The 14,099-nt window shown below is 63.0% G+C and overlaps 1 protein-coding gene across 1 annotated transcript in view; it reads left to right on the forward strand.

The window, feature by feature from the left end:
- Positions 1-9,562, forward strand: part of HTT (huntingtin) — a 188,906-nt gene extending 179,344 nt beyond the window's left edge. The window contains exons 56-63 of the mRNA XM_042782637.1: positions 996-1,151; positions 4,569-4,759; positions 5,980-6,094; positions 6,219-6,432; positions 6,784-6,889; positions 7,868-8,030; positions 8,357-8,517; positions 9,349-9,562. Coding sequence (XP_042638571.1) covers positions 996-1,151; positions 4,569-4,759; positions 5,980-6,094; positions 6,219-6,432; positions 6,784-6,889; positions 7,868-8,030; positions 8,357-8,517; positions 9,349-9,562 — 1,320 coding nt within the window. The remainder of the gene's footprint in view (positions 1-995; positions 1,152-4,568; positions 4,760-5,979; positions 6,095-6,218; positions 6,433-6,783; positions 6,890-7,867; positions 8,031-8,356; positions 8,518-9,348) is intronic.
- Positions 9,563-14,099: the final 4,537 nt, after the last annotated feature.

The raw sequence follows: 14,099 nt of genomic DNA on the forward strand, positions 1-14,099 counted from the left end.
GTCCATTCTGACCCACAGCACCCCTAGAGGACAGCGTGGAACTGCCCACAGGGTCTCCCAGGCTGTCAGTCTTCAGGGAAGCAAAGCCCAAACCACACCCACTGCCCTGGAGTCCATTCTGACTCACAGCGCCCCTAGAGGACAGAGTGGAGCTCCCCACAGGGTCCCCAAGGCTGTCAATCTTCACAGAAGCAAAGCCCATACCACACTCACTGCCTGGAGTCCATTCTGACCCACAGCGCCCCTAGAGGACAGAGTGGAACTGCCCACAGGGTCATCTTTACACAGTCAGCTTGGATTGTCAGGTCTTCTCTTGCGAGGAGCCCCTGGTGAGTTCTGACCACACCCTTTCAGGTGGCAGCTGAGTGTTTAACCAATGTGCCACCAGGGCTCCTTGGCAGGGTGTGGTCTCGGTAGTCTGTGAAGGAACTCTGACAGACTCACAGTTAAATCTGTGTTTCTCAAACCAGAGAAGGAAAGGAATGGCTTTTTAAGTTTCCAGTCTCTGGCAGGCTGAGACTCTTAGAATCTGGTCAAAGTGCATGTGCCATGCTCAGTCCACGGATTTACTCCATTGTCTGTGTCACTTCATCTGGGACCTGGACCCACCACCCACAGGCCCCACTGCTCAGCCACTCTGCTCAGGGCAGCTGCTTCCTGTTCTCAGTGTTCCGTTCCATTCTTCACATCAGCCAGGACCCCTGAGAGCGTGGGTTTATGGGGATTATAACAATACCATGACCAGGTGCTGTCGAGTTGACCCCAACCACTGGCTGCCCCACATGTGCCGCAGTAGAACTGTGCTCTGTAGGGTCTTTGGTAGCCGATTTCTCAGAAGTAGGTCACCAGCCCTTTCTGCCTAGGCACCTATGGGTGGATGTGAGCCACCACCCCCTCGGTCAGCAGCCTGCACACCTGGCTGCAGATGCTTCCTGGGCCGCGCCGTCCATTCCTCCGAGCCTAATGCCCCCTCTGCCCTCACGTTGTGTCCGCAGCTTCTCGTGGTCTCAGACTTGTTCACCGAGCGCAGCCAGTTTGAGATGATGTATGCGACGCTGACGGAGCTGCGGAAGGTGCACCCTTCGGAGGATGAGATCCTCGTTCAGTACCTGGTGCCGGCCATGTGCAAAGCAGCCGCCGTCCTGGGCATGGTGAGCAGGAGGCAGCACGGGCCACGCTCAGCCCCCGAGCTGCTCTGGGCCCTGGCCTCAGGGTGGCCCCAGGCTTCGAAGGTCCTTCCTGAGGTTCCACAGCCCACGTGAGCCAGTGGGACCAGGGGCTTGGCGGAGTCTGTCAGCTTCGCTTTTCCATCGTGTGCGTGAAGGAGCCTGCTGAGGGAGGGCCAGGTGTGGGGCTTCCGGGCCCTGCCTGTTTTCATGGCTGCAGTACCTGTGAGAGTGGATGAGAACAGGACCGTCCCTTCTCCTTCCTCCACCACGGCCTGCCCCAGGCCTGCCTTCCTCAGCACACCCCCGCCCCATGTGTCTCTGCCACCAGAGTTCCTCCTGGGAGTGACTGTACCTCCAGTCCCGCGGGAGCCTGTAGTCACCTCTCAGTGTGAGGCTCAGCAGCTGTCTGTGCAGAGTTCCCCCTCCCTCTGCCGCTTGTCGTTCCGTGTGGACTCAAAGCAGCCCCACGTACAACAGAACAAGACACTGCCCGGCCCAGAGCCGTCCCCACAGTCACCGCCATGTCTGACCCACGGTTGCAGTCACTGTGTCAGTCCATCTCATGGGGGGTCTTCATCTTTTGTGCTGACCCTCTGCTTCACCAGGCATGATGTCCTCCTCCAAAGACTGGGCCCATTCTGCCTCTCGCTTGTCTGAATTCAGCCGGGTAGCACCTGACCCCTCTGGTACTCTCGGAACACCAGAGTTAGTATTCTGTTAGCGTGCACTCCTGTATGCCTGAGAGACACTTAGGTATGGGTCCCGCTTAGTAAAACCACATGGAGGAATCTCGGAACTGTAGCTTGACTCCAGACATTCCCTGGCTTCCGCCTGGCTGGGTAGCGTCAGCCCATCCACGGGATGTTCCCCACTCTGAAGGCTCGTGGGGTTCCTTTCACGAGAGCGCTGTAAGCTCACTTACCGCACGCCCTGCATGGAACGTTGTAAGCTCACTTACCACACGCACTGCATAGCTCCCAGGGTAGGCATTGGGTCATCAGTGAGGGGCAGGTGTCTGCCGGGAGCCCCTCATCTTCTGAGTGGAGCAGGAGGCATCATGGCTTTTTTTTTTTTTTTTACTGTGATTTGGGTGAAAGTTTACAGAGCACATTGACTTTCCACATAGCAGCTCACATACACTCTATTTCATGACATTGACTGCAATTTCCCACAATACAACAGCTCCCCTCCCACCTCCTCCCCATGGTTACCTCTTCCCAGTGTCCTTCCCTCCATCTATCTATTCCTGCCCCCTGAGCTGTCTGCCTGTGCATGCACAGCACTTCTACTCTCCCATGATTATTCTCTCCAAGGAGTGTATCTGCCTAATGTAAATGTTCCGCTCATATGCCTGTTTGTTGTTTGGCTGGAAGTCAAAGGAGTGGGTCCAGTTCCAGACCTGAAGGGCAGCCAGGGGCCATAGACTCAGTGGATCCATCAGGCTCTGTCAGAGCAGCAAACCTGGTCCTTTTTTTTTTTCACTGATTTTGAGTTTTGTTCCACATTGTTCTCCCACTCTATCCGGGATCTCCTACACAGATCCAAGTGGTTGACAGTGGTAGCCGGGCACCATCTAGTTCTGGTCTCATAGTCATAATAGTCGTCTAGGCTGCACATTGCATTGTGTCCCAGTTGCTTATACTAATGGTTTCCATGTGTCTTTGGTTTTCTTCATTCTTCTTTGCTCTGGACGAGGAGAGACCCATTGTTGCATCTAGCTGGCCACTGGCAAGCTTTTAAGATCCCAGTTGCTACTCGCCCAAGTAGGACGTGGAACAATGTTTTGTATAGTATGTTATGCCAATTGAGCTTGATGTCCCCTGCGACTGTGGTCCCAAGCCCACAGGTTCAACTACTCGGTCCCTCAGGGTAGCTGGCTGTGGCCAAGCGGTGACTACACCTTGCCCCTTGTCGGCTCTACCGTACACCTGGGCACCCTCCCAGAACACACCTGTGCACTTGTAGAAACTGTCTGCATCGTGCCTCTTCTTGAGCTCTTGCTCCCACCTTCCCAGAGGACCCCCACAGCCCGACATCATCCTCCCATGTGACAGCGGGAAGCCCAGACACGGTGGCCTTGCTTGGTCTGTGACCCCAGAACCTTGACTTGCAGTGCCCCTTCCTGACTGTGTGGCATTTGTCCCCACTGAGCCACCATGTCCAGGCAGGAGTTGTCCCCCACAGTGGGGGTTGTCTCAGGCCTGAAGCCCGGAGAGTGAGGTGGTAGAGGCCCTGGGGGAGCAGCAGCGGTGCCCATGCTGGCCTTCCTTGTGTGAACTCTGGCTCTTCAAAGTGTTCCCCTGGGGGATTTAAGCTCTGTGAAAGCAGCCGGACAGAGGGGTCCTTTCATCTGTGTGGGGGTTCGGCTGTGGGGCGAACTGTAACTGTTTCGGGGCCCAGGCCCAGGCCCCCTCAGGCCGGTGTGGTGGTCTGAGTCACATCAGCAGCACTGAGGCGGGGAAAGGCCCCGAGGCGAGGCGGTGCTGCCAGCGCTGGAACTGGAGAGTGGGCGTGGGTGGGGGCGGCTCCCGAGACAGAGTGTCCGCAGGAGGGGGCCAGGGAGCCCGTGGGGACACGGCCCGGCGGCCAGGCCGCCTGGTGCTGCCTCTGAGGGGCTGATCCGATGAGGGCCGGCCGCCGGTCCTGCGCTCACTCGCTCTGGGCAGGTTGGGGTGATGTGCAGGGCTGACAGCCACCGCTGGCCTCGGGCCCTATGTGTTCTGTGAGATGCTTCTGTCTTCACGGATAGAGAGTGAGTCTCGGCTGATGAAACGTGTTACTGAAGGGTTAGATTTTTACTCCGTTGTGGTGAAGATACAGAGTGAACCAGGGGCTCCCTTGGCGTCAGTTGGTAACTGGTTGTGTCTGGGTCCCCGAGACCTGTGCCAGGCTCAGTGATTCCCGGGGAGGCCTGCTGGGACTCCACGCACAGCTGCACAGACGGCTAAGAGTCATTCCAGCGAGAGGACACAGGGCGGCGTGAGCGTGGGGAGCAGGCGTGTGGGGCGAGGTCTAAGGAAGCCAGGTGCGAGCTGCCAGGGTCTGTCCCCGGACACACACTATCCCCTAGCAGCAAGTGGAACAGCACGTGTGAGGCGCTGTTCCCCAGGGAAGCCCGTCAGAGACCCAGCACCCGGTGTTTCCACTAGGGCTGGTCAGACAGGCTTCTCCACCTGACACGTAGCGGGAGTCCAGACTCCCTGAAGGAGACCGAGTAGCGTTCCTTCAGCATAAACCTCATTGTTTGCACAAGTTAGGCACAGTGGAGACCTTCCCCAAATCCCTGCTCCCCACCGCCCGCCTAGGGCCCACCTCACAAGCAGCCCGCCTCAGACTGGCAGCCGGGTGGGCAGAGGGTGCCGTGCGGTGTGGGGCAGGCCTCCGTGTGTGCCCGTGCAGGACAAGGCCGTGGCCGAGCCCGTCGGCCGCCTGCTGGAGAGCGCGCTCCGGAGCGGCCACCTGCCCAGCCGCGTGGGGGCCCTGCACGGTGTGCTCTACGTGCTTGAGTGTGACCTGCTGGACGACACCGCCAAGCAGCTCATCCCTGTCGTCAGCGACTACCTGCTCTCCAACCTCAAGTCGGTCGCCCAGTGAGTGCACCCAGGCCCAGCAGCCCCGGGTCCCTGCAGCTGTCTCCGGGTACAGCCTCCAGGAGGCACCAGAACACAGCCCGTCCTGTGGCTCTTACCCCCACACGTATCCCGTGCACACTCGTGTGTGTGCCCCCAGGCCCACAGTGACGGTGCCCGGGGCTCTGCCCAACACGTTCTGCTCTAGCCCAAGCACAGCCTCCCCTGAAGGCTCCTGAGTCGGCAGCCCCGGGCTCCCACTCCACTGTCCATCTCGTGCAGCTTTATTGTTACGCCTTCTGCACCGGTTTACAGACACCTCCTGTAAGGTGCAGCTGACGCCAACCCCTTAGAGAAGGGCTCTTGCTACAGCTGTGGCTGTTCAAGCTCAGGGCAGCGTCACGGGGCTGCACGTCCCGTCGGCTGTCCCAGAGGGACAGGTCTAAGCTGAGGTTCCAGATGCCTGCCGAGCAGAGGGAGCCAGCCTCAGGGGAGGGTAGATCCTCATTGGTGGGGTGAGAAGGGGCGTGGTGAGACTCGAGTGGGGGAGGAGGTCAACTTCCTGGCTGACAAGCGGGTGGGGCAGAGGGAAGAGTTCAGTGGCAGGTTTGGGATGAGCCCACAGAGGTCACTGGTGTGGTCTCTGCCAGGAGGTGTGGGGGAGGCTTCAGGAGAGGACCGTGTGAGCAGAGGTACGTTTCACGGCACCGATGCCTGGGACCTAGTAAAGGCTGCTGGCCTGGTGCAGGCCAGAGAAGTAAGCACCATCCCCGATGCCTCCTCACAGGGGTAGTGAGCGCTGTACCTGATGGCCACCTCGGGGAGCGTCAGCCAACGTCTGGGGTCCCTCCATGCTCCTTGAGCCAGGCCCAGAAGAGCCCTGCTGAGTGCACTGATGGGCTCCTGTGGCCTGTCTCAGGACACATACTGAGAGTCATGGGTGTTGGTTTGGCACTTGCCTCTGTATGGTCCCTGGAGTGGGAATAGTAGGTACAGGAAAGGGCGAGGCCATGGGGTACCCCTAAGTGCAGGAGGTGTTAGGACAGGGTGAGGGCACAAGGCCCAGAAGAGCTGTTCATCAGTAGATGTGCCCCGGTCACATGGGTCCGAGGCCCGGAACACACGGGGAGTCCTGGGGCCCCAGTGTTCCACGAGAGAGGTGTGCACACCTGGCCGTGGGCGTGTGCTGCGCCTGGAGCTGCCTGCCGCGCGCGGCTGAGCTCCCGTCGTCTGCGTTCCAGCTGCGTGAACGTCCACAGCCAGCAGCACGTCCTGCTCATGTGTGCCACCGCCTTCTACCTGATGGAGAACTACCCGCTGGACGTGGGGCTCGAGTTTTCTGCCTCCATCATCCAGGTGAGCATGGCCCGCCCTGGGCAGCATGCCGGTCTCCACATCTTTCCTCTATCCTTGTCCCGATGGAGTCATTATATCGGGCGCAGATGGAAGATGTGTGGATGTGTGTCCTCTCTCCTGTCAGATGTGTGGCGTGGTGCTGTCGGGCACCGAGGAGTCCACCCCGTCCGCCGTGTTCCACTGCGTCCTGCGGGGCCTGGAGCGCCTCCTCCTCTCGGAGCAGCTCTCGCGGCTGGACGCCGAGTCCTTGGTCAAGCTGAGTGTTGACCGTGTCAATGTGCACAGCCCGCACCGCGCCATGGCCGCCCTGGGCCTTATGCTCACCTGCATGTACACAGGTGCGCAGCCCGGGGCCCCAGGCCTGTCCTGCAGACAGTGGGCCCGCCCACGCTCACCGCCAGCCGCTCATGGGCCTAGAGCCACACGTGACCCCAGCTGGCACAGCTTCAGCCACTTTATGGGGGGAAGAGATCTAGAAGCCTCGAGTGAGGGGGGAGACCGTGCTCAGGGTGGAGGCCCTGCTCAGGGTCAGGAGCCAGAGGAGACAGCTCTGGACGGCAGCCACGGCCCCGCCGCCCAGCTGAGCCAGGGCCCAGGCCGGCCCGTCGGATCCTGTGTATCCAGCACAATGTACGGGCCTGTTCGCTGTCACAGAGTAGGTGACCTCGGGTTGGGTGGCTGTGTTCCAGGGAAGGAGAAAATCAGTCCGGGGAGGACGACAGACCCCAACCCCGCCACCCCGGACAGCGAGTCGGTGATTGTCGCGATGGAGCGGGTGTCCGTCCTCTTCGACAGGTAAGACACGACGCTGCCCCTCGGTCACTGCCTTTGAGCCCTGGGTACCTGCCTCCTCGCCGTTGTCTCCCAGGGCACTGTGTCCGAGGCCCCGAGGCTCCCTGCTCAAAGCTCCTCACTCGGGGCTCCCCCATTCGGGGTTCCCCACTTGGAGCCCCCATCTCAGGTCCCCCCACTGATGCCTCCCTGCTCGGGGCTCCCTGGAGCTGGTAGCCCTGGCATGGGGTTTATTGCCTCTCTGACCATCTGAAGTGCCCATCGTCTTTGGTGACCGGTCAGGATGTCAAATGGTGAAGGCGTGAGGGATGCTTGCTGGGCTGGCACGGGCCCAGATCAGGGAGAGTGGTGTCGAGAAAACCTCTGGTGGAGGGGTCCTCCGGTACCTGCCACGTGCTGCTGACAGGTGGAGTGGGCACGTAGGCAGGGAGGCCCTGGCACACCAGGAATTGGCGAAGCCCAGTTTCTGGGCCACTTACACTGCTATGTTACCACGGTGCTCATGACGGTAGAACCGCACAGGACAGCTGCTGACAGCTCCAAGGATGCTCTCTCCGCAGCCAGTTTCACAGGCTGTGCAGGGTGGGGGTCTCCATGCGTGCACGGGGGGTCCAGGTCAAAGAGGCGGGGAAGCCAACTGGACGGGCTCCGGGCGGGAGAGCTCCCGGTGCTAGGAGGGGCCGACTGGACCCGGGGTTGGGGGGCTCTGGGCATCAGAGCTTGCTTTGTTGGGAAGTCCTGGAGCTGCAGAGGGAAGAAATAGACGAAACGAGGTGGAGGCGCCGTTAGGGACTTCCAGCCTCGCCTACCTTGTCGCCACCCAGCGTGCTGCCGGGATCATACGGGACGTGGCAGCCCTTTCTGGGTCACAGGACTCACCCCAGTCCTCAGCTGAGTCACCAGCCGGGGGGCAGGGTTCTGCTCCGTGGGGGGGGCGCTGCTGGGGGTCTCGTGAGGCCCGACCACCTCCTCTTCCTTCAGGATCCGCAAGGGGCTTCCCTGTGAAGCCCGGGTGGTGGCCCGGATCCTCCCACAGTTCCTGGATGACTTCTTCCCAGCCCAGGACGTCATGAACAAGGTCATTGGGGAATTCCTGTCCAACCAACAGCCATACCCCCAGTTTATGGCCACCGTTGTGTACAAGGTGATAAGCGCCACCGTGTGCCGGGGTGGGGAGGGGCAGAGGGTAGGCCCGAGGTAGACTCCAGCCTGGCCTTGTCAAACCGGTTCCACCTCACGATCTGAGAGTTGCTGTCTGCACGGAGCTGCCCACACGACTGGACTCCTCTCCCTGCAGACCGCAGTCACAGCCCTGCCCGCCGCCCCTGTGCACTCACCCTGGGTCCCCTGCACTCCCATCCTGTGGCTCCCATGTTCCCACCACGTCCCCCGTGCACCCAGCCCACGGCCCTCGCTGCCCATGCTCCCTCCGTCCCCGCCCCCACAGCCCTGGCCTCCGCTCTCTTCCAGGTGTTCCAGACGCTGCACAGCGCGGGGCAGTCGTCCACGGTCCGGGACTGGGTGATGCTCTCTCTCTCCAACTTCACGCAGCGCACGCCAGCGGCCATGGCCGTGTGGAGCCTCTCCTGCTTCTTCATCAGCGCCTCCACCAGCCCCTGGGTGTCGGCGATGTATCCTTCCTGAGCCGGGCCCTGCCTGCTGCTCACCTCCAGCTTGTCCCGTCAGCGTGACACCCTCACGGTTCTAGTTAACGGTGTCGGGTGCATTTGCCCAGCCCAGGAGGCCACGTGCTCACGAAGATGCCACAAGGTGGCAGCCGCTCACCCCGGCGCTCACCCCAGGAACAACCCCAGGGGTTGACCATCCAAAGCCAGTGTGAGCAAGGGGCTGAGCTGTGAGTCCTGGGGGGCCCACTTACTCCCCTGGGAGCAGAGCTGGGGCGGCGAGTCCCCCAGACATCACCTGGCCCCAGTCCGTCCACAGCAGCAGAGGTACCAGTGGCACTGCTTCTCACTGTTCTGACATGGGGCCTGAGCCATCTCCTCGGGCGCAAATCTTAAGTCAGACCCAGTTCCCACCCCTGAAGTGCTGCTTTTGCCAGCAGGCCCCCGTTGGCAGCCTTCCCCAGACAGACCACAAGAGCCTTAAAGTGGGCAGCCGTCCCGGTGCTGGCAGGGCCTTGCCGAGCGCGCGGGGCCTGGGCGGGGGGGCACTGGCTCACTGGCCAGAGCAGAGAGGGGAGCACCAGCGTCTCGCTCACTGCCGGGACCCAGGCCGGGTAAGTGCGGGGGCTCCTTCCCTGGGCCCCGGCCCCCTGCTCTGCCCTACTGAGCCCGGGCTGCCTGCCGGAGGGCCAGGGCCTCTGGAGAGGGCTGGACGGCAGCTGCTGGCGAGGGACTATCCGCCCGCTGCCAGCTCAGGTGTTGGGAGCGCCAGGGCGGGCGGCGGGCGCGCTGACAGGACAGGCCCGTGCTGCCCGGCTGCTCCTTAACCCCGCGCAGTCTCCCGCACGTCGCCAGCAGGATGGGCAGGCTGGAGCTGGTGGACGTGAACCTGTTCTGCCTCGTCGCCACGGACTTCTACCGCCACCAGATCGAGGGGGAGCTTGACCGCAGGGCCTTCCAGTCTGTGTTTGAGGCGGTGGCGGCCCCGGGAAGCCCCTACCACCGGCTGCTGACGTGCTTGAGAAACGTCCACCAGGGCGCTGCGGGCTGAGGCCGGCAGGCGGGCCGTGAGGAGGGCGGCGGGCACTCTGCCGGCACCAGGGTCGGGCGGCCGCCGCGTCCCCTGCCCCGCGGCAGAAATGCCCCCTGACAGTGAGGGGCCCGTGCAAGGACCGTCGTGGAACCGTCGGGGTCGAGCCTGGGCCCTCCCGGGAGCCGGGGCAGCCGTCCCGCACCCTCCGAGCTGCAGCGTCAAGTGCTGGCACTGGCTGTCTCTCCTCGCGTCGGCCGCTGGGGGCCGGGCCAGGCCGCTCCCAGGCCCGGACACGAGGCCCTGCTGCAGGCAGCCCCTCGCCCGCCAGCTGTCCCCTGGGTGGGAGTTGGTGGCACCACACTCTGGAGGGGCCGCCCCAGCAGAATGCAGGCGGCCGGGGTCTCTGGACTCATGCACTTGGGGGGGGCACGCACCCAGCACCATCCCCCCTCTCTCTTCTTCTCAGGATTTGAAATTTATTCCTATCAGTAAAGAGACGAATTTTAATGTAACTATTTCTATAGCCACCTAAGCTGTGTAACTCGGGGGCCTGGGCCGCATGGGGCAGTCAGAGCCGCTGCCTCGCCCCCCACGGCTGCCGGGCCCCTCCTCTCACGTCACCCCGAGCATGCCTGGTGGCGGTGGCGTGTCTGCGGCCTGCACCTTGCACCCCTCTCCTTTTTATGCATCCATGCCCCTTATGTTTACAGTCGTTAAGTGATTGCACCTCCACCTATGAGAACACCATATCACCCAAAAGGTCAGAGAGGGACAGTGCCCCTGAGCTGGTCCCCCACCCTGACAGCTGCCCTGTCCTGTGCCCACAGCCCCTGGGAGGTGTCCTCCACGCCGTCCCAAGCAGCACTCGGGCATCACTGCCTGCCCGTCCCTCCCGTACAGTGGTGCCCGCCACGCCTGCCTGGGACAAGCAAGCCACATTCTCTTGAGCTCCTCCTGGTCAGGAACAAACTGGGGGCCTGGACAGCAATGATGAGCAGACCCCTAGGCCCCTTTCCCTCATCACCCTGGGGAGCCCACCCCTGCGGTCGAGCGGGCAGAGTGAGGGCTGGCTCCTGCCCATAGTGGGCTCTGCTGGCTGGCCGGCCTCCGGGCTGTGGTGGCCTGCGGTTCACTCCGTGGTCCCCAGGCCGCTGGGCCTGCTCGGCGGTACAGGCACAGCCACCACTGGGCGTTAGGTGTGGTGAGCAGAGGTCACGGTGCAGCTGTTCTCTGGAGTCGGGAAAGGAAACGGGCTGCACTGCACCTCCGCAGCCATGAAGCTTCCGTACCGGGGAGGCTACGGAGCCCAGGCTGAGTGCCCCGGGAGTCCCCGTGCTGACCGGCGGCGTCCACTTCCTCTGGCCCTTCCCTGAAGAGGTGGAGTAAGGCCGGGCCGGCCGCCGTAGTGCGATGAGGGGCCGCCTCCTGGCTGCGGGCAGCCCCAGGCCATACCGGCTGTGGTGCGGGCAGTGCCAGTGGTAGAAGGCCGGGTGCTTGAGTGACCTCCGTATAGCACAAGCCGAGAAGCCAGCAGAGCAGCCTTCTGTCCTCTCGCCTTTGCCAGTGGGGCCTGTAGCGTGTCGTGAGGCTTGGAGACGGGGCAGTCCCCCCACGCTCTGTGGGCCCTGGCACCAGTGCCCATCAGAATCGGTACCGTGCCAAGGCCCTGGCAGCAGGCTGTGGTGAAGCACCATCCCAGAGACCCACGTGGCTGTTCCCGGGGTGAGCACGAGGGCGGGTTTATAGACAGGCCTCCCCCGCAAAGGGTGTGTGTGCGTGCACGCATACACGCTTACCACGGACGTGCATGAGCGTGTGTCTGCATGTGCGTCTGCCAAGTGTTTCAAGGCACAGACGCGAGGCTGACCCCGGCGCCCTCGCCAGCTCCCGCGGGATCTGGCTTCCTAGCGCTAGAGCCGCCTGGGCGGTGTGCTGCCCGGCCGGACGTGTGAGGGTGGCGCTGGGCAGCGTGGCTCGCTGGCCTCCCGCGGGAGGAGAAGGCGCTCCTTGTCAGCCCCGTGCTCGGGGGTGAAGGCGACTCCTGAGAGCAGAGCCAGGCCACCCACGTTATCGAACACGACGCGCGTTTGCTCACTGCGAGCTTTCCGTTTCTTGCTGGTTGGGTCGGGAAGGAGTCGGGGAGCCAGGGTGGAGCCTGGCCGGGTGCCACCGGGAGCTTCTCAGCGGCCATGCCTCCCGCTCCCCTCTGGGCCGCAAACAGCTGAGAACGTAGCACCAGGTGGAGGTCACCCTGAGAGACCCCGTGACCACACTCATCCCGCCTTTCCCGACGGGGTCACGTCCCTGGAGGAGTTGGGGGGTGCGCATGGCTGCAGAGCAGTGCAGCTCGGGACACAGATCGCTGGAGGGGTCGGACTGGGTTTGGCTCTGGTTTCTTGTTGGGGTGGAGTTAGGGTCCCGGTGACGTGACCCCTGTGAGAACACTTCCTGCGGTTTTCTGCTTTGGAGTTCGCCCCCACCCCCCACCGGCCTGCACTGCCCCTTGTCTCAGGGTGCAGGGAGCATGGGTGAAGGAGGCTTGAGGACGCCCCGTGGCCACAGCGGGCGCCCAGCAGGTCTGGCCACACTTCGCTGTGGGCCTGTCCATTCTCGGGCGGTCCGAGCAGCCCGTCTAGAGCCGGTGTGGCAGCGCCATCTGAGATGGGCGGGGTCGGCCGGGCCTTCCTGCAGGGGCTTTGTCCCCATGGGGCTTCTCGTCCACTGTTGTCAGAGGGCACGTGGGTGTTGGCAGCGGGTCGTCCTCACGCCCCGGGGCCTCCACCCTGGGGACGTGGGGCTGTGATGGGCGGGCCGGAGCCCCAGCCCTCATCCGGCCGTCTGTTCCACAGAGCAGAGAGGACGGACGTGAGGTTCACTTTGGACTCTTTTTCTAAAGCTGCAAGCTCTGTACGTCCAAAAATAAACCCTGCATTGTCGCTGTACGAGGCTGGCTGTGTCACTGGGACTGGGCTCCACACCAGGCCCTCGTCCCTTGTGAGGGCAGGCCTCGGCACCACACCAGTCACCGTCAAGGGGCCTTGGCTGGAGGCCCGGGCCCCCAGGCAGTGCCGAGCAGGTAGAGTGCCGTGCTGTGGGCTCCCCACCAGGCGCTCGTGGGTGGTCTCTGCCCAGCAGACACGGTGGCCGGAGCTGTGATGGCTAGACGGAATTGTTGTTCGATTACCCAGAGGCCTTAGGGTTCCAGCTTCGTTTCTGTTTCCAGATGTGGCCTGGGGCGCTGGTGGAGTGGTCACGGGGGGCACAAGGAGCAGAGCTCTGCCCTCACACGGGGTGTGCCCCAGCTGCCCCGAGGACTGCTCACCCACCTGGGCCTGCCTGCCTGCCTGCCTGCCGTGGGCCCACAGGCCCCCTGCCCGTGCCAGCCTGTGAAATCCTTTCCCGCTGCAGCCCTAACTCACTCACGAAGGGCGCCCCTTGTGGGCCTGGCAGGGGGCCTGTGGCGTCTGTGACAGCAGCCCCTCTTCCTGGGGCAGGGCCCCAGCCACTGAGTGTGGGCAGAATTTAGTGATGCCGATACCACATTGGATTCCCATGCATTGGGGTGGGGGAGGGGGTCATCCATTTGTTACTTCCCACACCTGCAGACAGGAGCCCCCGCGGTAATCGGGATGGGGAGTGTGGGCTGCCCTCGGGCAGCTCTCGGTTTAGGGGTGGCCCTACAGGAGGCAGCCAAGCTCTGTCACCGCCGGGCCGCACGGCACCCATGCCAGCTGCTGTCTGCACAGGGTGGTGACGGTGGTCCCAGTGGGCGGGGTGGGTGGATGCCAGGACCTGGACGCGGTGAGAAACGCTGCTCAGAGAGCTTGTCACACAAGGGGAGCCGCAGGGGACTCGGCCTGGGGACACGGCCCTGCTCGGTGCTCTGCTTGAACGTCATTTCGCCCTCCGGGCCGATCTCACAGCCTGTCCTCCCTGGTCTAAGCATGGGGCCGGGCCCTCTGCACACCTGGCCACGCTGGGCCCAGGGCGAGAGGCTGGGAGGGGCACCGAGCCACCTCTGAGGCCTGTCTCCTGCTGCCCTGCGTCCCTGGCCCCACACCAGAGGCATCCTCAGAGAGGGGACCCAGCGTGGCCTCCACCCTTTGCCCCACCCGCAGGGGCTCTGGGAACGGCCCAGCCAGTGCTGGCACCCTGTCCCCTCCTGGGGCTCCGGGCTCTGGGCCTTCACTCATGTTGGCTTCTGGCTAAAACCTACTTTCTTCCAGAAAGTCAGTGCCAGGCTTTTCAGCATTAGGAGTAACTCAGATGGAGGGAGCCGCCAGGGCGAGCTGAGGAAGGGCCTGTGACGTGTGGGGGGTGAGTGTGAGGTATAGGGGTGCCACCTGGGTGCGGAGGTGGTGTGAGGTGTGGGTATAAGGTGTGTGAGTATGAGTTGGGGTGGTGTAGGGGGGTGCCTTGTGAGTGTGTAGGTGGTGTGAGGCGTGACTGGTGTGAGGGGTGGAGATGGTGTGTATGTGTGACGTGTGGGTATAAGGTGTGAGTTGTGTGTGTACGGGGGTGCCTCGTGAGTGAAGGTGGTGTGAGGCGTGACTGG

The sequence above is a fragment of the Orycteropus afer genome, unplaced genomic scaffold (assembly GCF_000298275.1).
Source record: "Orycteropus afer afer isolate SDZICR_OR568_19922 unplaced genomic scaffold, OryAfe1.0 scaffold00398, whole genome shotgun sequence".
Classification (NCBI taxonomy): domain Eukaryota; kingdom Metazoa; phylum Chordata; class Mammalia; order Tubulidentata; family Orycteropodidae; genus Orycteropus; species Orycteropus afer.